Below are 21088 nucleotides of genomic sequence, written 5' to 3' on the forward strand. Positions count from 1 at the left end.
GCCCCGCCCCCTCCGCCTGACGCCTCCGCGTCGCTATGGCGACGTGCCGCTTAGCCCCGCCTCTTCCGCTTCGTGAGGCACCGCCCCTTCCGCTGTACGAGGCACCGCCCCTTCTGCTCTTAAAGGCGCCGCCGCGCACAGAGTTCTTAAAGAAACAGCGCTCCTTATCGGGGCGCTATCGCAGAGTCGCGGTTCTCGCGGTTTGTGTGTGCTGAGGGGGTCAAGCGAAGAGAGACCCCAATCTCCTGAGGGTTCCCCCCGTGCGTTGGGGCCCCCAGAGCAGCACAGGGGCATGGTGAGGGCTGCAGAGTTTATTGGAAATGGGGAGGGGGCACAGACTGATGGGGGAGGGGGGGGCGGCACCTCCTGAGAGAGAGAGGGAAACCCCCCCCATGAGCGCCGCTCACTTCTCCTTGTGCTGAATGAGTCCCTTGGCCACGAGGTCGGGGATCTCCACTGCCAGCCATGGACCCAACTGTGGGGGGGACAGGGTGAGCAGCCCCCCAGGTCACCACCCCCCTCAATCCAGGGGGGGGATGGGACATGGGGACACCCCCGTCCCACCCCCCATACACTCACCCCCAGTGCCATGAGGTGAGCCAAACCAAACTTGGGAACGTTGCGGGCCCACAGGGGCTTGAAATGGTCACTGAGGCAGATTTTGCCTCCTCTGCAAGGAGGGGGCAACTGTGAGGGTCCCCCAGAATGAGACCCCTCCTCCAAAAGGCGCTCCCTCCCAAAAAATGAGTACTCCCTCCCTTGAATGAAGCGTCCCCAGAGCCCCACCCAAAAATAAGCTCCCTCCCCTCTCCCCCACCCCCCAAAAAAGAGCAAATCCCCCCAGAAAAGGGAATCCTCCCTCCTGAATGAGCATCCCTCCCAAATGTGCTGCCTCCCCCCCCCGCTTCAAAATCCCTCCTGAAACGAGCACATAACCCCTACTAAAAGATGCACACCCCCAAAAAGGAGCAAATTGCCCCAAAAAACACGAAGCCCCCTCCCCAAAACCGAGCACAAACCCCCTTGTAGGATCTGTAGGATCTGCCTTCCCTTCACCCACCTGTACATTTTGGCTGTTTTCCCATCCAGCTCTGGGATGGCGATCTCAGGAGCAGTGTTGGGGTACGTCACTGGGATCTGGGGGCGTTGGGGGAGGAAAACACACACACAGGGAAAGCATGGGGACACTGGGGAAAAGGGAGGGGGGAGCAGCTTCTCCCTCTCCTCCCCCCTCCTCAACCACACTCACCTCAAACTCAATGGCAAATTCATACTTGAGCAGCTCATGGATGTGCCAACAACGCCCAGACCACCTGGGGGGGGAAGAGGGGAGGAAATCAGGTTTGGGGGGGGGGAAACCCGGGGGGCTCCATGCACTGCAGTGCAGCCCCACGCCCCGCCCCCAAGACGGGAAGCCCCGCCCCATTTGTCATAGCCCCGCCCCCACGGCTTGAAACACCGCCCCCGATTGGTCTGGTCTTCCCGTAGCCCCGCCCCCAGTCACTGCAGGTCACGCCCCCCGGCTCAAGCCCCGCCCACCTACGCACCGCGTGCCTTCCGCGTTGGACTCGAGGCGGAACCAGTCATTGTCAGAGGCCTTGTTGTGCTCCACGTACTGCAGGGGTGACGGGGGAGGGGAAAGGTTAAAAGGGGGAAGAGTGGGGGAAAAGCGAAGGAAAAAGATAGAAGAGAAATGGGGGCAAAAGATGAGAAGGTTGGAAAAAGAAGGAGAAAAAAACAGGAAAAATGGGTAGGGGGAAACAGAAATAATAGGGGGAAAAAAAAAAAGGTGGAAAAAGGGATGGAATGGGAAAAAGAAAGGAGAAAGTGTGGAAAAATTGTGGATAAGTTAAGAAAAAGGGGAAATGGGGGAGAAAAAAAGGAGAAAGCTGGAAAAGGTGATGGAAGGATGGGAAACGAAGGGACACCGGCACCGCCGCACCTGTATGAGCGCCTTGTACTCCTCCTTGAGGCGCTCGGCCCAACGTTCCCGGTCCCGCGGCCCCGCCGCCGTCCGCAGCAACGGCACCGCTGCCACCGCCCGGCGCGCCGCCTCCTCCGCCATCGCGGGGCCCGGAAGCGGCGCTGGCCCTTGAGGGCGGGGATGACCGCGCCGCCATCTTGGCAGCGGGCGGAAATGACGCAAAAGGGGCGGGGAGACAAAAAGAGCGCCGCCATCTTGGAGGGGGCGCGGACGGAAGTGCCGCCATCTTGGTGAAGGGCCGGAGGGCGCTGCCGCCATGTTTATTGCGGGTACGAGGCGGTGTTGCCTGAGGAGCCGCCATCTTTAGTGCTGGCAGCGCTCAATGTCAGCCTTCAGCTGCACTTTGTTTTTTTTCCCCCCATTTTTTCTTTTTTTTTCTCTTTTGTCTCTTTTTTCTTTTTTTCTTTTTCCCCCCTTTTTTCCTCTTTTTTCTCTTCATTTCTCCCTTTCTCCTCTCACCCCCCATTTTTCCTATTTATTTCCCTTTTCCCCCATTTTACTTCTTATTTCCCCCCTTTTATTTTCCTTGTTTTCCGTTTTCTCGCTTCTTTCATTTTTCCTTTCTTTCTTTACCTTTTTTCCCCCCACTTTTCTCCTCCCCTCTTTCCCTTTTTCCCCCCATTTTCATTTCCCCCAGAGTTCCCCTTTTTCCTCTCTTTTCTGCTTCTCTTCCCCCCCCCCCTTTCCATCCTTTCTCTTTCCCCCCATCCCAAGATCTGAGCGCTCCCACATCCCAATTTCCCCATATCCCCATTATTTCTCTCTGTCCCTTTACCCCACATCCCTATCCCCACACCTCCATGCGCCCCACATCCCAACAACCCCCATCCCTCCACCCACCCCACAGCTCCGTATCCCCAAAACACACACACACACACACCTTCCACAACAGCTCCATGCTTTATTCCCCCCATATCATCACTGTGGGGCTCAGTCCCATTCCTATGGGGCTCAGTCCCGTTCCTGTGGGGCTCAGTCCTTCTCCGTGCCCCCAGTTTTCCCAAAATCCAGAAGGGAGGAGAACAGCCCCAGCACGTTGCTGCGCAGCTCCTGAGCCAAAGGCCTCAGCTGCACCTCTGCACGCTCAGCATAAGCCCTGTGGGGCACAGGGGGGTTTAGGGGGGGGGTCCTTATAGGGCCATCCCACATCCCAGCCCCACACATACTTGGCCTGCTGCTGTATCTCGTCCGCCCGCAGGCGCTGGGGCAGCTCTTTGGTGATGAAGTCGCTCAGGGTCTGGAAATGGCGGCTCAGGAGGGTGGTGGTGTCTGGGGGAGCCTCCGGGGGTTCTTCGGTTTGGGGCACGGCCACGGACCCCACATGGCACACACAGAGCAGCAGCAGCACCGCGACCCACAGACGTTTCATGGCAGTGGCTGAGGGTGGTGGTGGCCATGGGGCACCATCCCCTTTCCAGGGGGCTGCACCCCATATCGGGCCACAGCCCATCCCATTGCCCCAGAACCACCCCACAGCCCCTGCCTTGCCCCCACCTCTGTCCCACAGCTCCATTCCGCCCTACAGCCCCATCTCACCCTATGGCCCCGTTCCACACCACAGCCCTATCCCACCCCTTAAGCCCCATCCTGCCCACCCACATCATAATCCCACCCCGCAGCCTCTCACCAGAGCAGAACTTTGGACTGCGGTGCTTCTCTGGGGACTTCAGGTCCTTTTATCCCCCAGCTCAGCCCCCGCCCCTGGGCTGGGGGGCTGTGCTTGGGTAAACACCACAAGGTTAAGGGTCACTGGTGGGGAGGAACAGCCCCACCTCAACCCTATTGCGAGTGGCCCCATGCCACGGGGTCCCAACCCTGTGACCCCCGGTGGCCTCTCATGGGGGTGAGGGGTGATGCTGGCAGATAGGGGTGACACAAGCAGTATCCCCATGGCACGTTGCTACCCCACAGTTCTTGCCCCAGGACCCCCCTCCATAGCCCTACAGCTGCCTCCTCCCCACGATCCCATTTCTGTATGTGTGTGTATGGAAGCGTCATTAGAGGGTGCTGCCCACCTCCCCCCCCCCCTTCACCCTAATCGCTGCTACCACCCGGGGGGTCAAAGGTCGTTGTCCACCCTTATCACTGACCCTCGGCCATGGTGTGACAGCGTCACACACACCCACCATAGGGGACACGGCTGCTGTTTGGGGACAGTGTGTACAAAGGGCACAGTGGTGGCTCTGGGGGCAACATCCCTCTGTCCCCAATGGGCGGTGGGGGCCTTTTCCTGGAAAAAGGAAAAGGACAGGAGGGAGGACATGAGGGGTGGGAGGTCCAGGGATGTGGGGAGAGCACATGGGGTGAACAAGAAGGCAGGGGACAGAGAGGAAACACGGTGGGGACAGTGGGGAGGGGATGCAGGAAGGGGACATGGGGTATGGTTAGGGGACATGGGGGGGGGGCTGGGCAGTGGGCGCAGGGAGGGGCATAGGGACGCTGAGAGGGGGCACAAAGAAGGACGTGGTGGGGGTGTATGGAGGTGACACAGGGAAGGATACGGGGACGCATGGAAGAGACACAGGCTGTGCCCGCGGGGAGTCGGAAGAGGACAGGGGGGACGCAAAAAGGGGGGGGCGGAACTCGGAAACTGCGGAACTGTGCCACGATGGGGGCGGATTCCGGGAGGGACGACGGAGCGCGGCGCACCGCTCCTTCGGGCTCAGCCAATGGGAGCGTAGCGCTGCCCGCACCCAAAATGGCGGCCACCCCTCCCCTCCTCCTGAACCAATAGGAAGGCGGCGTTGCCCGCACTCAAGATGGCGGCCTCGACATCAGCGTAGGCGCGGCCTCACGAATCCCTTCCGGCTTCTCTGCCCCCACCCGCGATGGCGGCGCCCACAGCGCTCGGGGGGGGCGGGCGGCGGCCGTAGGGCCGGGCCGGGGGGGGGGGGAATGGGGAACGCGTGGGGTCCCGCCGTGCCCCGAGCACCGCGCCGGGGGGAGAACCTGGGGAACCCGGGGAGCTTCGATGAGCTGCACCGACAGTGCAAAGGTTGGGGGGGGGAGGGCGAGCCGGGGGGGTGGGGGGAGGAAATGGGGGAGAATTGAGGGGGTGGGGCAGATCTGGGGGGGCTTTGGGGGTGGGGGGGCTGTGGGGGGGGTTTTGGGGTCACAGGGGACGCGGGGGGGGGGGGGGCGGAATGGGGACGGCCGGAGGGGGATGGGGGGCATTGAGGGGCACGGGGGGGGGGTTATGGGGGGGTATTGGGGACAATGGGGGGCCGTTTGGGGGCATTGTGGGCACAGGGGGTCACTGGAGGCGTTTAGGGGAGGACAGGAGGAACGTGGGGGGGGGGCATTGAGGGAACAGAATGGGGGACACTGAGGGGCTTTGAAGGGTATGAGGGGGCACGGGGGGGGTTGTGGGTGGGCATTGGGGACAATGGGGGCCGTTTGGGGGCATCGGTGGGTGCAGGGGGGGTGGGTTGGGGGGGCGGGAGGGACCTGGGGGGGCATTGAGGGAACAGAATGGGGGTGCAGTTGGAGGGCAGTTTGTGGTGGGGTTTTGGGGGGGGGTTGGGGGTCTCCCCTCGATGTCCCCACGCTGTTTTCCTTCTCCCCCTGCAGAGGTTTTCCCGCAGCAGATGGAGGGTGTGAAGCTGATCGTCAACAAAGCCCTCAGCAGCCACTTCCAGGTCTGGGGGAGGGGGGCACACAATGATGGGAGGGGGACACAAAGTGCCACCATGTCCCTGTCCGCTCCCTTCCTCCCCCCACCCCCACACACTGATGCTGTCCCCCCACAGGTGACACACACAGTGCACATGAGCACTCTGGGCCCTTCTAATTACCACTTCAATGCCACCTTCGTTGGGGACCGACAGCTGGGGCCCACTGAGGTGAGGGGGCCCTGAGGTCTGCCTTGGTGGGGGGCTTTGAGTGGGGGGTCTGTGGGGTGAGTGATCCTGGGGTGGTTTTGGGGTGACCCTGGGATGGTTTTGGGGTGACCCTGGGGTGGTTTTGGGGTGATCCTGGGGTGGCTGCAGGGCTTGGAAATGAGCGAACCGGGTGTCCGAGGGATGGCAGTGGGGTGGTGTGGGGTAATAAGGGCACAGTTGGTGCAGGGAGAGGTGGCACGGTGTCCTTGTCACCCCCCTGAGCCCATCACCCATCGTCCCCAAGGCGTTTCCCACTCTGGTGGGGGACATGGACAACAGTGGCAGCCTCAACGCGCAGATCCTGCATCTCCTGGCCGAGCGCATCCGCACCAAAGCTGTATTCCAGGTGGGGCTGGGGCTGTTTTTTTTGGGGGTGACAATGGGGCAGGGGTGTCACCGGCACCCATTGGATCCTATCACCCCTTTCAGACCCACCAGGCAAAATTTGTCACCTGGCAATTCGACGGCGAGTACCGTGGGGATGACTGCACAGCCACCCTGACGTTGGGCAACCCTGACCTCCTCGGCGGGTCTGGTAAATGGGGTGTCCCCCCTCCCCATCCCCGTGTGGGGCCATCGAGCCACCAGGTGCTGAGGTTCCGCTGTCCCCACAGTGATCCTGGTGGCACATTTCCTTCAGAGCATCACCTCCCGCCTGGTGTTGGGTGGGGAGATGGTTTACCACCGGCGGCCGGGGGAGGAAGGAGCCATCCTGACACTGGCAGGCAAATACACGGGTATGAGGGCAACTGGCAGCTGGGCACGGTGACACCACGTTGTCCCCAAGGATGTCTCCTTGCCTGTCCTTTTGCTTCTTTTTTTCCAGCTTCCAAGTGGGTGGCGACGCTCAATGTAGGTTATGGTGGTGCCCATGCGAGTTACTACCACAAAGCTAACGAGCAGGTGGGCATCCTGGCACTTTGTGTGCTGTAGAACCGTGGTGTCCTGAAATGGTTGGGTTGGAGGAGCTCTTGAAGACCATAGGATTGTGGGGTCACGGCGTGGTTGGGTTGGAAGGGATCCCAAAGACCATAGAACTGTGGGGTCACAGCGTGGTTGAGTTGGAGGGGATACTGAAGACCATAGAACTGTGGGGTCACAGCGTGGTTGAGTTGGAGGGGATCTCAAAGACCATAGAACTGTGGGGTCACAGCGTGGTTGCGTTGGAGGGGATCCCAAAGACCGTAGAACTGTGGGGTCACAGCGTGGTTGAGTTGGAGGGGATCCCAAAGACCATAAACTGTGGTGTCACAGCGTGGTTGAGTTGGAGGGGATCCCAAAGACCATAGAACTGTGGGGTCACAGCGTGGTTGAGTTGGAGGGGATCTCAAAGACCATAGAACTGTGGGGTCACAGCGTGGTTGCGTTGGAAGTGATCCCAAAGACCATAGAACTGTGGGGTCACAGCGTGGTTGAGTTGGAGGGGATCCCAAAGACCATAGAACGGTGGGGTCACAGCGTGGTTGAGTTGGAGGAGATCCCAAAGACCATAGAACTGTGGGGTCACAGCGTGGTTGAGTTGGAGGGGATCCCAAAGACCATAGAACTGTGGTGTCACAGCGTGGTTGAGTTGGAGGGGATCCCAAAGACCATAGAACTGTGGGGTCACAGCGTGGTTGAGTTGGAGGGGATCCCAAAGACCATAGAACTGTGGTGTCACAGCGTGGTTGAGTTGGAAGTGATCCCAAAGACCATAGAACTGTGGGGTCACAGCGTGGTTGGAAGGGATCTCAACCCCAACCTCACGCTCTTGCCCCCCAGGTGCAGGTTGGGGTGGAGCTGGAGGCCAACACACGGCTGCAGGACACCACCTTTGCTTTTGGCTACCAGCTCAACCTGCCACAGGCCAACGTTGTCTTCAGAGGTGAGTGAGGGGCTGCACCCAACCCCCTACGTGACTCCAACTGCTCACACCTGCCCCCCCCACGTGCCCCCCTAGGGCTTCTGGACAGTAACTGGAGCGTTGGGGCGGTGCTGGAGAAGAAGCTGCCCCCCCTGCCCGTCACGTTGGCTCTGGGTGCTTTCCTCAACCATTGGAAGAACCGTTTCCACTGCGGCTTCAGCGTCATCGTGGGCTGAGGGCTGGCACCTGCCACCATCCTGCTCAGGGAGCCACCGTGCCACAGGGGAACCTGTCACCTGCCCCAGGGCCACCTGTCACCTGCCCCACAGCCAAGCTGGGGCCGGGGTCTGCCAGCACCGTGGGACGCTGTGTCAGCACCAGGAGGATCTTTGGGTTGACGTGGCCGCGGATGGAGCTTCCATCCCGCCCACCCTGGAGCTGCTCTGCTTCAGTTTCCCCCCCTTTGGCCACGCAGTGAAGGGGCTGGAAGCGCCCTACAGAGTGCACCCACAGAGCCAGGAAAAATAAAAGAGCTTTACTCTGCCCTGTAAAGTGCGATGGAGCCCTGCGTGTGCGCGGGGATGGGGGCTCAGCGCCTCGCTGTCCTTCAGCTGATGATTTCGGAGAGCAGCGGCGTCATGCTGGAGAGGTCCTGGATGTGGAGGATCTGCCGTGTGTTCTCCATCTTCAGGGTCTGCAGCTCCGTCAGCAGCAGCAGGAGTTTGGCGTAGAGGAACCTGGGCCGGGGAGCACCTGCTGGGTGTCGCCGTGGTGTTGGGGGACACTTTGGGGACTGCTTGTGGTGTTGGGGATGATGTATGGCATTGGGGACCGTGAGTGGCGTTGGGGATGACCACATGGAGTTGGAGACCACGTGTAGCATTGAGAATGACCACACTGCATTGGGGATGATGCGTGGTGTTGGGGATCACATCTGGTGTTGGGGATGACCCATGGAGTTGGGGATGACCCATGGAGTTGGGAGCCACGCGTGGCTTTGAGGACCACGTGTGGCATTGGGGATGGTGTGTAGCATTGGGGACCATGTGTGATGTTGGGGATGACAACGTGGAGTTGAGGACCATGCGTGGCATTGAGAATGACCACGTGGCATTGGGGACCACGTCTAGTGTTGGGGATGACCTGTGGCATTGGGGATGACCACGTAGAGTTGGGGATGACCCATAGAGTTGGGGACCACGTGTGGCATTGGGGAGCATGTGCAGCGTTGAGGATAGCCCATGGAAGTTGGGGACCACACGTAGAGCTGGGGACCACATGGTGGCTGTGGTGGCCATGGTGGCTACCTGCCCTCTGGCATGGGGTGCTGGTGGTCGATGTAGCTCTTGAGCGTGAGAGCCACCTTCTCCTGCAGCTGGTCAATGAAATCTCGCTGGGTGACGCTGGCGTGGTCTGGTGGACAACGGGTGGCCATCAGCTGGTGGCCAAAGCGACAGCCCACCATGGCCACCACGTCCCCTACCTGGTGAGAAGAGCAGCATGGCCAGCAGCAGGACGTACTCAGCCTCGTGCAGCCGCAGCTTCTTCAGGCTGATGTGGAATTTGAGCAGTGGTTCCAGGTAGATCTGCTGGAAGCCAGCTGTGGAGAGTGGGAGGACTGATGAGCCGGGATGGGGACACGGCCATCCCCTCTGCCCCATCTCAATGCTCACCCAGAGCTCCATCCTCAATGGTGAAGCAGTGCTGCCCGCACTCCCAGGCGTTGGTCTCCTCATTGAACACCGTGTTGAACTGGATCTGGCAAATTCCCAGCGTGGCTCCCTTGAGCAGTGAGATCTGGTCATCGATGGGCAGCCCCCTGCAGTGGGACAAGATGTCAGGACTGGGATGGCGTTGGGTTGGGTTATGGCGTTGGGTTGGGGGATGGCATTGGGTTGGGTTATGGTGTTGGGTTGGGGGATGGCATTGGGTTGAGTTATTGGATTGAGTTGAGGGATGGCGTTGGGTTTGGGGATGGCATTGGGTTTGGGGATGGCGTTGGGTTTGGGGATGGCGTTGGGTTTGGGGATGGCGTTGGGTTTGGGGATGGCGTTGGGTTGAGTTATTGGATTGGGTTGGGGGATGGCGTTGGGTTGGGGGATGGCGTTGGGTTGAGTTATTGGATTGAGTTGAAGGATGGCGTTGGGTTGGGGGATGGCGTTGGGTTGGGGAATAGCATTGGGTTGAGTTATTGGATTGAGTTGAAGGATGGCATAGGGTTTGGGGATGGCGGCCCCGGCACCGTACTCACCTGAATGCTGGGATCTCCTTGGCAAATTTGATGACCTGCTGGATCATGAAGGTGCTGAGGTCAGCGAAGTGGGGCAGCATGGAGAAGACATCAGGCAGCACGTCCTCATCCAACTGTGGGGCTGAAGGGACGCCCGGTCTCGGTGGGCTCTGGGAGCACAGGTCGGGGATGCAGAGACGCACAGCGGGCTGGGGGCAGAGATGTGGCATCAGCACCAGGCTGGAACCCAACGCCAACACCGCCGTGGTTCCCAGCTCACCTGGTAGTGCTGGAACTGGGAGAAGCTGGAGTCGAAGGTGCGTTTGTGAGCGGCGATGAGGATGCTGATGAGTTCCTGCTGCTCCTCCGTCAGCCCCCCAGGCTGTGCCTTTGCCAACCTCCGCTGCAGCCTCAGTGCCCGGCGGCGGCCCACGGCCTCCTCTGACATGATCACTGTGCCCCACATGTGTCAGCATCACCAGGCATGGCACCGAGCACGGCACCGGGTGCATGGAGCCGCTGGGGCACCGCCATCCATCCCTCCTCTCACCCTGTGCCTTCAGTTTGCTCCCATGCCATCCCGCCTGGGATGGTCCTCCCTGGCCCTTCTGGGTCCCCCCAGTGTCCCTTCTCCCTTTTGTGCAGCAGAGTCCCCCAAACTCCCTCCATACGTCCACCGTTGTCCCATTTAGGTCCTCCCAATGTCTATTGTTCCATTGGGGTCTTCCAAATGTCCTCTCTGGCTCCTCTCAATGGGACAAAGGTCCCATCTAGATCCCCCGTTGCGCCATCTAAGTCCCCCGAATTCCCTCTCTATGTCTCCTGTTGTCCCATCCATGCCCCATCTCAGCCCCCCCAGTGCCCCATCCCGGTCCCCCATCATCCCTTCCACCCTCACATCCCCCTTTCCACCTCCATTCCTTCTTCACCCACGTTCATTCCCATCCCCTCTCTCTCAAAGCCACTTTCTCCCACCCCAGCGTCTCCTCTTGTCCCTCCCCACCACTTCCCTCCTTCCCCCACCCGTGCCCCCATGCTGGCACTCACTGTCCTTCCTCATCCCCACGTCGAGGCACTTCTGGAGGCGGCACGCCTGGCATTGCCGGCGCTTGGCCTTGGTTATGGGGCAGCTCTGGGAGAAGGGGCAGGTGTAGTGCACAGCCTTAAGGATGGAGCGCCTGGGGATATGGGATTATGGGTGAGGGGGGACATGAGGAAGTGGGGGTATGGTCAGGGGAATGTGGAAGAGGGGGACGTGAGGATGTGGAGATGGGGATGTGGGATGGGGGGGCGCGGAGTTGGAGACATGGGATGGAGACTGAGGGACGTGGGAATATGGGATATGGGGACATGGGGACATGGAAATAGAGGTGTGGGTCGTGGGGATATGTGATGTGGGGATATGGGACATGGGGACACGAGGACAGAGCTGAGCCATGACAACTGGCACTGTGCCCTGGGGGGAGGAGAGCAGGGCTCAGGTTGGGGCCAGCTCTGTCACCGCTGTGTCCGCTCTTGTCCCATGCCATCCTCCCTTGCACCCACCCATCCCCTTCTGTCCTCCATCCCATCCCTCTCCATCCCATCTTGTCCTGTCCCAGCCCCCTGTCCCACCTGAAGAACCCTTTGCACCCTTCACAGCTCATCACATGGAAGTGGTACCCGGTGGCGCGGTCCCCGCACACAGCGCACACCTTCGGCTCCTCCAGGTCCTCGGGGACATCGGTGACATTGGGACATCGCTGCACCCCGGGGCTGTCTGGATCTGAAGGGCTAGATAGGGACATGGCTGGGGACAGGGAGAGGGCCATCAGTGGGAGGTGACACAAGAGGGCCAGTGCCATCTTGGGAGGGTGCCACCATGGATGGTGCCGCATCAGGGGATGTGGGTCTACAGGGGACAGTGCCACCAGGGGACAGTGCCATGGAGGTGGCGAGATCACGGATGGTGCCATCAGCGGTGGTGACACCAGGGCGAGTGCCAGCAGGGGACAGGGCAGCCAACAGGGACAGTGCCATCAGGGATTGGTGCCACCAAGTGATGTGAGTCCACAAGGGACAGTGCCACCAGGGGACAGTGACACCACGGATGGTGCCGTAGGTGCACAAGGGGACGGTGTCATCTGAGGGTGGTGACATCAGGGGATGGGTCCACAAGGGACAGTGCCACCACCTATGGTACCATCAGGGGGTGGTGACACCATGCATGGTGCCACCGGAGCCGAGGGGACCGCTGTGGGGACAGCGCCTGCAGGTCGACATGTGACATTCCCATATTGTGACGCCTTTCCCTGCCCCAACACCGTGTCCCCTCCTCGTCCCCTCAAAGCCACCTCGTCCCCCCAACCCCACAGACTGAGCCACGGGGAGAAGGAGCCCTCCAGTACCTGGGATGCTGTGCCCGATGTCACCGCTGTGGTTGTGTCCCCAAAGTCCCCAGTGTTGTGGGGCTGTCACCGCTCCACGTTCGTCCCCGATGTGGCCCCGTGGAGTTTGAACTTTGAACTTGAGCTGCGGAGAGGCGGGGATGGGTGGCACGTGGGGACAGGTGGGGACATGGGTGGCACGTGGGGACGGGCAGGGGACGGCGCAGAATGGGGACAGGTGGGGGACAATGGCAGGGAGGTAAGGGACAAGAAGGGGACAGGGGTGGGACAAGCACAGGGATAGGCAGATGTGTGAACAGGGGTGGGGGGAAGCAGGGGAGAGGCTTTAGGATCAATGTATGGGGACAGGGAACTTACAGGGGGCAGGGATGGGGACAAAGTCATGCATGGGGGGGAGGGACCCCAAAGATGTAGGGCGGGTGGGACTCAGGGATGAGGGGGGGACAAAGCCAGGCTGCGCTCCTTTGGGTGTCCCTGGTGTCCCCCACGGGTTTGGGGTGCACTTTTGGGAGACCCCAATCCTCCCATTGGGGATTCTGGGTATTTTGAGTGCCCCATAAGTGTTTGGGGGCGCAGCTTTGGGTTATGGGGAGTTCCCTGCCCTGGGTAATGGCATTGGGGTGCCCAGTGCTACTTGGATGGCCCCAGTTGTACTGTAGGGTTTTGGGGTGCGCCTTTGGGTTCTCCTTGCCCTGTATTGGTGTTTTGGGGTTTGGTTGGATCACAAAGATCTCAAATTCTCATAGAGAATTATGGAACCATTGGGTTTTTGGGTTCAAGATGTTAAAAATGATAGATTGATGGAAAAGTTGGGTTGGGAAGGACCCAAAAGATGGCGGACGCATGGGATCAGAGCACAGTTGTGTTGTGAGGGATTTTAAAGACCACAGAGCCTGGAAAAATAAAATAGCTTTACTCTGCCCTGTAAAGTGTGATGGAGCCCTTAAGTGGGGAGGGGGGCTCAGCGCCTCGCTGTCCTTCAGCTGATGATTTCGGAGAGCAGCGGCGTCATGCTGGAGAGGTCCTGGATGTGGAGGATCTGCCGTGTGTTCTCCATCTTCAGGGTCTGCAGCTCCGTCAGCAGCAGCAGGAGTTTGGCGTAGAGGAACCTGGGCCGGGGAGCACCTGCTGGGTGTCGCCGTGGTGTTGGGGGACACTTTGGGGACCAGGATTTCTTGTGGTGTTGGGGATGATCACATGGAGTTGGGGACCGTGAGTGGCATTGGGGACCACATGGGGTGTTGGGAATGACCACGTGGAGCTGGGGACCAGGTGGAGTTGGGGACCATGTGTGGCATTGGGGATGACCACGTGTGGAATTGGAATGAACAATAGAGTTGGGGACCACACGTGGTATTGAGGATGACCACGAGGCTTTGGGGACCACACGTGCCTTTGGGGACCATGTCTAATGTTGGGAATGCCCATGTGAAGTTGGGGACCATGCGTGGCACTGAGGATGACCACGTGTGGCATTGGGGATCATGTGTGCTATTGGGGATGAGCCATGGAGTTGGAGACCACGTGTGGCATTGGGGACCACGTGTGGTGTTGGGGGTGAGCACGTGGAGTTGGGGACCACGTGTGGCATTGGGGATGACCCATGGAGTTGGGTCTCACACGTGGCGTTGGGGATCACGTGATGGCCGTGGTGGCCATGGTGGCTACCTGCCCTCTGGCATGGGGTGCTGGTGGTCGATGTAGCTCTTGAGCGTGAGAGCCACCTTCTCCTGCAGCTGGTCAATGAAATCTCGCTGGGTGACGCTGGCGTGGTCTGGTGGAACAACGGGTGGCCATCAGCTGGTGGCCAAAGGGACAGCCCACCATGGCCACCACGTCCCCTACCTGGTGAGAAGAGCAGCATGGCCAGCAGCAGGACGTACTCAGCCTCGTGCAGCCGCAGCTTCTTCAGGTTGATGTGGAATTTGAGAGCTGGCTCCAGGTAGATCTGCTGGAAACCCACTTTGGAGAGTGGGAGGACTGATGAGCCGGGATGGGGACACAGCCATCCCCTCTGCCCCACCTCAACGCTCACCCAGAACTCCATCCTCGATGGTGAAGCTGTGCTGCCCGCACTCCCAGGCGTTGGTCTCCTCATTGAACACCATGTTGAACTGGATCTCACTGATCCCCAACGCGGCTCCCTTGAGCAGCGAGATCTGGTCTTCGATGGGCAGCCCTCTGCAGTGGGGCAAGATGTTGGGAGTGGAATGGGGCTGCGCTGGGGGATGGCATTGGGTTGGGGGATGGCATTGAGTTGGGGCATGGCATCGCGTTGAGTTTTGGCATCGCGTTGAGTTTTGGCATCGCGTTGAGTTTTGGCATCACGTGGGGGTTGGCGTTGAGTTGGGGGATGGCACTGGGTTTGGGGATGGCATTGTGTTGGGTTATGGCGTCGTGTTGGGTTATGGCATTGGGTTTGGGGATGGCATCGAGTTGGGTTATGGCATCGTGTTATGGCATTGGGTTTGGGGATGGCACTGGGTTGGGTTATGGCATCGAGTTGGGTTATGGCATCGTGTTATGGCATTGGGTTTGGGGATGGCACTGGGTTGGGTTATGGCATCGTGTTGGGTTATGGCATTGGGTTTGGGGATGGCACTGGGTTTGGAGATGGCCGCCCCAGCACCATGCTCACCTGAACACTGGGATCTCCTTGGCGAATTTGATGATCTGCTGGATCATGAAGGTGCTGATGTCAGCAAAGAGGGGCAAGGCAGAGAAGACATCGGGCAGCACGTCCTCATCCAGACAGTTTAACTGTGGGGCCGGGGATGCTGAAGGGACACCCGATCTTGGTGGGCTCTGGGAGCAGAGGTCAGGGATGCAGAGGCGCACAGCGGGCTGGGGGCAGAGATGAGGCATCAGCACCAGGCTGGAACCCAACGCCAACACCGCCGTGGTTCCCAGCTCACCTGGTAGTGCTGGAACTGGGAGAAGCTGGAGTCGAAGGTGCGTTTGTGAGCGGCGACGAGGATGCTGATGAGTTCCTGCTGCTCCTCCGTCAGCCCCCCAGGCTGTGCCTTTGCCAACCTCCGCTGCAGCCTCAGTGCCCAGCGGCGGCCCACGGCCTCCTCTGACATGATCACTGTGCCCCACACGTGTCAGCATCACCAGGCATGGTGATCACGTTCATTCCCATCCCCTCTCTCTCAAAGCCACTTTCTCCCACCCCAGTGTCTCCTCTTGTCCCCACCCCCTCCCTCTTTCCCCCACCCGTGCCCCCATGCTGGCACTCACTGTCCTTCCTCATCCCCACGTCGAGGCACTTCTGGAGGCGGCACGCCTGGTATTGCCGGCGCTTGGCCTTGGTTATGGGGCAGCTCTGGGAGAAGGGGCAGGTGTAGTGCACAGCCTTAAGGATGGAGCGCCTGGGGGTCACAGGGATATGGGGTTATGGGTAAGGGGGACGTGAGGACATGGGGGTATGGGTCAGGGGGATGGAGGGATGTGGAAGAGGGGGACGTGAGGATGTGGAGATGGGGATGTGGGATGGGGGGGCGCGGAGTTGGGGACATGGGATGGGGACTGAGGGACGTGGGAATATGGGATATGGGGACATGGAGATGTGGGTCATGGGGATAGGTGATGTAGGGGTATGGGATATGGGGATATGGGACATGGGGACACGGGGACAGAGCTGAGCCATGACAACTGGCACTGTGCCCTGGGGGGAGGAGAGCAGGGCTCAGGTTGGGGCCAGCTCTGTCACCGCTGTGTCCGCTCTTGTCCCATGCCATCCTCCCTTGCACCCACCCATCCCCTTCTGTCCTCCATCCCATCCCTCTCCATCCCATCTTGTCCTGTCCCAGCCCCCTGTCCCACCTGAAGAACCCTTTGCACCCTTCACAGCTCATCACATGGAAGTGGTACCCGGTGGCGCGGTCCCCGCACACAGCGCACACTTTTGGCTCCTCCAGGTCCTCGGGGACATCGGTGACATTGGGACATCGCTGCACCCCGGGGCTGTCTGGATCTGAAGGGCTGGATAGGGACATGGCTGGGGACAGGGAGAGGGCCATCAGCGGGGGGTGACACCACAGGATGGGTCCAAAAGGGACAGTGCCACCACGGATGGTGGCACCAAGGCACGGTGCCATCAGAGGGTGGTGACACCTTGGACGGTGCCACCATGGCTTGTGACACCAGGGGATGGTGCCACCATGGATGGTGCCACCAGGGGATGCGTGTCCACGAGAGACAGTGCCATCATGGATGGTGCCATCAGGGGGTGGTGACACCAGCAGTGGTGCCACCAGGGGACAGTGCCACCATGGATGGTGCAAGCATGGATGGATCCAACAGGGACAGTGCCATCATGGGGTGGTGACACTAGGGGATGTGGGTCCATAAGAGACAGTGCCAACAGGGCCAGTGCCATCAGTGGGTGGTGCCACAAGAGGACAGTGCCACCACGGGGGTGGTGACACCAGCTATGGTGCCAACAGGGGACAGTGTCATCAGAGGGTAGCGAGACCAGGGAATGGGGTTCACAAAGGACAGTGCCACCATGGCTGGTGCCATCAGGGGATGCTGATACCACAAACAGTGCCACCTGGGGGTGGTGCCACCAGGGGATGGGCCCATCAGCGATGGTGCCACCAGGGGACCGCTGTGGGGACAGCGCCTGCAGGTCGACATGTGACATTCCCATATTGTGACGCCTTTCCCTGCCCCAACACCGTGTCCCCTCCTCGTCCCCTCAAAGCCACCTCGTCCCCCCAACCCCACAGACTGAGCCACGGGGAGAAGGAGCCCTCCAGTACCTGGGATGCTGTGCCCGATGTCACCGCTGTGGTTGTGTCCCCAAAGTCCCCAGTGTTGTGGGGCTGTCACCGCTCCACGTTCGTCCCCGATGTGGCCCCGTGGAGTTTGAACTTTGAACTTGAGCTGCGGAGAGGCGGGGATGGGTGGCACGTGGGGACAGGTGGGGACATGGGTGGCACGTGGGGATGGGTGGGGATGGGTGGCACGTGGGGGACGGCAGGGGATGGCGCAGAATGGGGACAGGTGGGGGACAATGGGAGGGAGGTAAGGGACGAGAAGGGGACAGGGATGGGACAAGCACAGGGATAGGCAGACGTGGGGACAGGGGTGGGGGGAAGCAGGGGAGAGGCTTTAGGATCAAGGTATGGGGACAGGGAACTTACAGGGGGCAGGAATGGGGACAAAGTCATGGATGGGGGTGGGGATAGATATGGGGAGAAGCAGGCATGGGGACAGGATGGGGACAGGGATGGGGATGAGTAGGGGGCAGGTATGGGGACAGGATGGGGACAGGGATGGGGACGAGTGGGAGGCAGGTATGGGGATAAAGTCATGCATGGGGGTGGGGAAGATGGCAGATGTGGAAGATGGAAGATCCCCATAGATGTGGGGAGAGGCAGACATGGGGACAGGGATGGGACAAACATGGGGACAACACGGTGGGGAAGCAAGGGACAGCCTTTAGGATAAAGCCATGGGGACAGGGGACACACAGGGGGACAGGTATGGGGACAAAGTCATGGATAGGGGTGGGGAAGATGTGAGGAGAGGTGGACATGGGGACAGGATGGGGACAAGTGGGGGGCAGGAATGGGGACAGGATGGGGACAGGGATGGGGACAGGGATGGGGACAGGGATGGGGACAAGTGGGGGGCAGGAATGGGGACAGGATGGGGACAGGGATGGGACAAACATGGGGACACACGGTGGGGAAGCAGGGGACAGGCTTTAGGATAAAGCTATGGGGACAGGGGACACACAGGGGGACAGGAATGGGGACAAAGTCATGGATAGGGGTGGGGAAGATGTGAGGAGAGGTGGACATGGGGACAGGATGGGGGCAGGATGGGGACAGGGATGGGGACAGGGATGGGAACAGGGATGGGGACAAGTGGGGGGCAGGAATGGGGACAGGATGGGGACAGGGATGGGGACAGGGATGGGGACAAGTGGGGGGCAGGAATGGGGACAGGATGGGGACAGGGATGGGGACAGGGATGGGGACAAGTGGGGGGCAGGAATGGAGACAGGATGGGGACAGGGATGGGGACAGGGATGGGGACAAGTGGGGGGCAGGAATGGGGACAGGATGGGGACAGGGATGGGGACAGGGATGGGGACAAGTGGGGGGCAGGAATGGAGACAGGATGGGGACAGGGATGGGACAAACATGGGGACACACGGTGGGGAAGCAGGGGACAGGCTTTAGGATAAAGCTATGGGGACAGGGGGCACACAAGGGGACAGGGATGGGGACGAAAGTCGAGGCTTAGACTGGGAGGGTGTGTCCGATAAGCCCCGCCCCCTCTCTCCCCATTGGCTGCCGGAGGCTGTCACTCAACCTCGCCCCCTTTAAAAGCGGAGTCGGAGCGGAGCGGCGCAGAGCGGCGGATGGCGATGAGTGCGGTGAGAGCTGGGGGGGATAATAGGGAAAAAAGGGGAAAAAAAGGCGAAAAAAGGGAAAATCCGGGGTTACTCGTTGTCTCTTCTCCCCGCAGCGCAGTCCCGATGCATCCCCGCGTCCTACGGAGGCAGCCGAAGGGCAGCAGGAAGGTGAGGGACCCCATATGGGGACCCCAAAAATATGGGGCGGGTGGGATTCGGGGGTGGGAATGGGGGGACGAAGCCGGGCTGCGCTCCTTTGGGTGTCCCCGGTGCCCTATAAGAGTTTGGGGGACGCTTTTGGGGGTCGGAAGTTCTTACATTGGGTTTTTGGGGGGGCAGTTCTGGGTGTTCTGAGTGCCCCATAAGGGTTTGGGGGCGCAGCTTTGGGTTATGGGGTGCTCCCTGCCCTGGGTGGGGGCTTTGGGGTGCAGCCTTGGATGGCCCCAGTGCCCCCTATAGGGTTTTAGGGTGCGCCTTTGGGTTCTCCTTGCCCTGTATTGATGCTGGGGGAGCTTTAGGGGTGCACCTTTGGGTGTCCCACGATGGTTTTGGGGTGCACTCCACGTATCCCCATTGCAGATGGCGCTTTTAGGGTCCCCCATTGCCCACTGTAGGGTTTTGGGATGCAGCTTTCGGTGCTCCTTGCCTTGTATTGGTGCTGGGGGGGGGGGTTTGGGGTGCACCTTTAGGTGCCCCATGATGGTTTTGGGGGCACACCTTGGGTATCCCCATTACAGATGGGGCTTTTGGGGTCCCCCATCGCCTCCTATGGGGTTTTGGGGTGCACCTTTAGGTGCCCCATGATGGTTTGGGGGCACACCTTGGGTATCCCCATTACAGATGGGACTTTTGGGGTCCCCCATTGCCCCCTGTAGGGTTTTGGGGTGCGTCTTAGGGTGCTCTTCCCCCTGTATTGATGCTGAGGTGTCTTTTGGGGTGCACCTTTAGGTATCCCATGATGGTTTTGGGGCACACAATGGGTATCCCCATTACAGATGGGGCTTTTGGGGTCCCCCATTCCCTTCTGTAGGGTTTTGGGCTGCTTCTTAGGGTGCTCTTTGCCCTGTATTGATATAGGGGGGGCTTTTGGGGTGCAACTTTAGGTTTCCCATGAGGGTTTTGGGGCACACCTTGGGTATCCCCATTACAGATGGGGCTTTTGGGGTCCCCCATTGCCTCCTATGGGGTTTGGGGTTGCACCTTTAGGTGTCCCATGATGGTTTTGGGGCGCACCCCGGGTATCCCCATTACAGATGGGGCTTTTGGGGTCCTCCATTGCCTTCTGTAGGGTTTTGGGGTGCGTCTTAGGCTGCTCTTCCCCCTGTATTGATATAGGGGAGGCTTTTGGGGTGCAACTTTAGGTTTCCCATGAGGATTTGGGGTTGCACTTTGGGTATCCCCATTAGAGATGGGGCTTTTGGGGTCCCCCATTGCCCTCTGTGGGGTTTTGGGGTGCACCTTTAGGTGCCCCATGATGGTTTTGGGGCACACTATGGGTATCCCCATTACAGACAGCACTTTTGGGGTCCCCATATATCTGACATAGGGGGGTGCTGGCATCGATCTGAGGGGCTGTGAGCAATTCAGCCCCTTTTGTGCGTGTCCCTCCCCTACCCCAAACCCACAGCCAAAGCTGCCGACCCCAAAAGAACGGAGGAGGAGGAGGAGCTGATCGACATCGATCTGAACGCACCCGAAACGGAGCGGGCGGCTCTCGCCATCCAGGGGAAATTCCGCCGTTTCCAGAAACGCAAAAAGGAATCGGGACCCTAAAGACCCCCCCCTCCCCCCCCCCCTCCTACCCATCAGCCCCCCGACCCCATTATCTGCATAGGGACCACAGCCCCATCCTGCTTCCCCCCCCCCCCCCCTCCCCCGACCTCATTATGGGGGCTCAGCTCACTTATGGGATCAATGTAAAGTGTTCAGCCCTAACCTGTAAGCCCCCTTAATTTGGGGGGGGGTGTCCCCAAATGTCCCCTATCCCTGCTGTAATGGGGGGGGCACCTCTCCATCCCCCGGGGTGACCCCATTTATCCCCCCCTTAATAGTGATGCTGATGTTGGGGGGGGGAGTTATGGGATGGTGTCCCCCAAATGAGGGACCCCCCCTCCCATATCCTTTTAAAGGGGCAGGGGGTGATGAAGGTGAACCTATATTCCCTATATTTCCCCCCCTCCCCCCCCCCACACACACACTTTGCTTTTTGGGGGGGTGAGCACTGGAATAAAGCAGTAGGAGAAGAGAACTGGTGTGGTCTGTGTGGGATCCCCCCCCCCCACCCCATAACCCCAAATCTATCAGTGTCCGTTTTTAGGGTGGGGGTGGCCCCTTCGGGTTGACCCCTTTTGGGGTTGTGGGGTGTCCTCCTTTAGGGTGGGGGTGGTTCC

At 60.1% G+C, this 21088-nt stretch overlaps 6 protein-coding genes across 12 annotated transcripts; 2 read left to right on the plus strand and 4 right to left on the minus strand.

Moving 5' to 3' along the window:
• Nucleotides 1-6: 6 nt before the first annotated feature.
• Nucleotides 7-2146, minus strand: UFC1 (ubiquitin-fold modifier conjugating enzyme 1). Of its 2 annotated transcripts, XM_090127331.1 has the most exons (6): nt 1943-2140; nt 1548-1615; nt 1250-1313; nt 1061-1137; nt 580-670; nt 306-475 (listed from the first exon to the last, which is right to left on the minus strand). In XM_090127331.1, the coding sequence occupies exons 1-6, from the start codon at nt 2063-2065 to the stop codon at nt 404-406; spliced, it is 495 nt and encodes a 164-aa protein (XP_089983457.1). In that variant the 5' UTR covers nt 2066-2140; the 3' UTR covers nt 306-403. The 2 variants fall into 2 exon arrangements, with proteins under 2 accessions (XP_089983456.1, XP_089983457.1); XM_090127330.1 differs by lacking the exon at nt 580-670 and having other exon boundaries at nt 7-475; nt 1943-2146.
• A 719-nt stretch (nt 2147-2865) lies between these two features.
• Nucleotides 2866-3765, minus strand: APOA2 (apolipoprotein A2). Its single transcript, XM_090127355.1, has 3 exons — nt 3612-3765; nt 3151-3361; nt 2866-3080 (listed from the first exon to the last, which is right to left on the minus strand). The coding sequence occupies exons 2-3, from the start codon at nt 3351-3353 to the stop codon at nt 2957-2959; spliced, it is 327 nt and encodes a 108-aa protein (XP_089983481.1). The 5' UTR covers nt 3354-3361; nt 3612-3765; the 3' UTR covers nt 2866-2956.
• Nucleotides 3766-4851: 1086 nt separating this feature from the next.
• Nucleotides 4852-8260, plus strand: TOMM40L (translocase of outer mitochondrial membrane 40 like). Its single transcript, XM_090127332.1, has 9 exons — nt 4852-4979; nt 5555-5622; nt 5734-5826; nt 6110-6211; nt 6295-6400; nt 6480-6602; nt 6692-6768; nt 7627-7729; nt 7805-8260. Exons 1-9 carry the CDS (start codon nt 4880-4882, stop codon nt 7942-7944), a joined length of 912 nt encoding a protein of 303 aa, XP_089983458.1. The 5' UTR covers nt 4852-4879; the 3' UTR covers nt 7945-8260.
• On the minus strand, nt 8228-12594 carry NR1I3 (nuclear receptor subfamily 1 group I member 3). Of its 3 annotated transcripts, XM_090127315.1 has the most exons (9): nt 12326-12585; nt 11553-11727; nt 10986-11116; nt 10219-10391; nt 9960-10147; nt 9382-9527; nt 9192-9308; nt 9016-9121; nt 8228-8445 (listed from the first exon to the last, which is right to left on the minus strand). In XM_090127315.1, the coding sequence occupies exons 2-9, from the start codon at nt 11723-11725 to the stop codon at nt 8316-8318; spliced, it is 1164 nt and encodes a 387-aa protein (XP_089983441.1). In that variant the 5' UTR covers nt 11726-11727; nt 12326-12585; the 3' UTR covers nt 8228-8315. The 3 variants fall into 3 exon arrangements, 1 of the variants encoding a protein (XP_089983441.1); XR_016460539.1 differs by having other exon boundaries at nt 8228-8461; nt 9016-9308; nt 12326-12594; XR_016460538.1 differs by having other exon boundaries at nt 8331-8464; nt 9016-9308; nt 12326-12594.
• Nucleotides 12595-12707: 113 nt separating this feature from the next.
• LOC116240859 (nuclear receptor subfamily 1 group I member 3-like) lies at nt 12708-17223 on the minus strand. Of its 3 annotated transcripts, none has more exons than XM_090127289.1 (9): nt 17092-17223; nt 16151-16325; nt 15566-15696; nt 15241-15413; nt 14964-15169; nt 14361-14506; nt 14171-14287; nt 13994-14099; nt 12708-13450 (listed from the first exon to the last, which is right to left on the minus strand). In XM_090127289.1, exons 2-9 carry the CDS (start codon nt 16321-16323, stop codon nt 13066-13068), a joined length of 1437 nt encoding a protein of 478 aa, XP_089983415.1. In that variant the 5' UTR covers nt 16324-16325; nt 17092-17223; the 3' UTR covers nt 12708-13065. The 3 variants fall into 3 exon arrangements, with proteins under 3 accessions (XP_089983415.1, XP_089983414.1, XP_089983416.1); XM_090127288.1 differs by having other exon boundaries at nt 12710-13453; XM_090127290.1 differs by having other exon boundaries at nt 13218-13434.
• Nucleotides 17168-20506, plus strand: PCP4L1 (Purkinje cell protein 4 like 1). Of its 2 annotated transcripts, none has more exons than XM_031611420.2 (4): nt 17168-17252; nt 18673-18719; nt 18812-18866; nt 20326-20506. In XM_031611420.2, the coding sequence occupies exons 2-4, from the start codon at nt 18705-18707 to the stop codon at nt 20469-20471; spliced, it is 216 nt and encodes a 71-aa protein (XP_031467280.2). In that variant the 5' UTR covers nt 17168-17252; nt 18673-18704; the 3' UTR covers nt 20472-20506. The 2 variants fall into 2 exon arrangements, with proteins under 2 accessions (XP_031467280.2, XP_089983489.1); XM_090127363.1 differs by lacking the exon at nt 17168-17252 and adding an exon at nt 17314-17335.
• The last annotated feature ends 582 nt before the right edge of the window (nt 20507-21088 follow it).

This window comes from Phasianus colchicus, chromosome 30 (genome assembly GCF_987193195.1).
Source record: "Phasianus colchicus chromosome 30, bPhaCol1.hap1.1, whole genome shotgun sequence".
NCBI classification, from domain to species: Eukaryota; Metazoa; Chordata; class Aves; order Galliformes; family Phasianidae; genus Phasianus; species Phasianus colchicus.

Coding starts and splice junctions, on each gene's coding strand:
- UFC1 (XM_090127330.1), bottom strand. CDS start 2,065: ATGGCGGAGGAGGCGGCGCGCCGGGCGGTGGCAGCGGTGCCGTTGCTG. Junction 1,138..1,249: donor AATTTGCCATTGAGTTTGAG/GTGAGTGTGGTT, acceptor CAACGCCCCCAG/ATCCCAGTGACGTACCCCAA. Junction 476..1,060: donor AAAACAGCCAAAATGTACAG/GTGGGTGAAGGG, acceptor TCCCCCCCACAG/TTGGGTCCATGGCTGGCAGT.
- APOA2 (XM_090127355.1), bottom strand. CDS start 3,353: ATGAAACGTCTGTGGGTCGCGGTGCTGCTGCTGCTCTGTGTGTGCCAT. Junction 3,081..3,150: donor GAGATACAGCAGCAGGCCAA/GTATGTGTGGGG, acceptor TGTGCCCCACAG/GGCTTATGCTGAGCGTGCAG.
- TOMM40L (XM_090127332.1), top strand. CDS start 4,880: ATGGGGAACGCGTGGGGTCCCGCCGTGCCCCGAGCACCGCGCCGGGGG. Junction 5,623..5,733: donor CCCTCAGCAGCCACTTCCAG/GTCTGGGGGAGG, acceptor GTCCCCCCACAG/GTGACACACACAGTGCACAT. Junction 6,603..6,691: donor ACTGGCAGGCAAATACACGG/GTATGAGGGCAA, acceptor CTTTTTTTCCAG/CTTCCAAGTGGGTGGCGACG.
- NR1I3 (XM_090127315.1), bottom strand. CDS start 11,725: ATGTCCCTATCTAGCCCTTCAGATCCAGACAGCCCCGGGGTGCAGCGA. Junction 10,392..10,985: donor CGTGGGGATGAGGAAGGACA/GTGAGTGCCAGC, acceptor TGTGGGGCACAG/TGATCATGTCAGAGGAGGCC. Junction 9,122..9,191: donor CATGCTGCTCTTCTCACCAG/GTAGGGGACGTG, acceptor GTTGTCCACCAG/ACCACGCCAGCGTCACCCAG.
- LOC116240859 (XM_090127288.1), bottom strand. CDS start 16,323: ATGTCCCTATCCAGCCCTTCAGATCCAGACAGCCCCGGGGTGCAGCGA. Junction 14,507..14,963: donor AAGGAGATCCCAGTGTTCAG/GTGAGCATGGTG, acceptor GCCCCACTGCAG/AGGGCTGCCCATCGAAGACC. Junction 14,100..14,170: donor CATGCTGCTCTTCTCACCAG/GTAGGGGACGTG, acceptor TTGTTCCACCAG/ACCACGCCAGCGTCACCCAG.
- PCP4L1 (XM_090127363.1), top strand. Junction 18,720..18,811: donor GGCGGATGGCGATGAGTGCG/GTGAGAGCTGGG, acceptor TTCTCCCCGCAG/CGCAGTCCCGATGCATCCCC. Junction 18,867..20,325: donor AGCCGAAGGGCAGCAGGAAG/GTGAGGGACCCC, acceptor CCAAACCCACAG/CCAAAGCTGCCGACCCCAAA.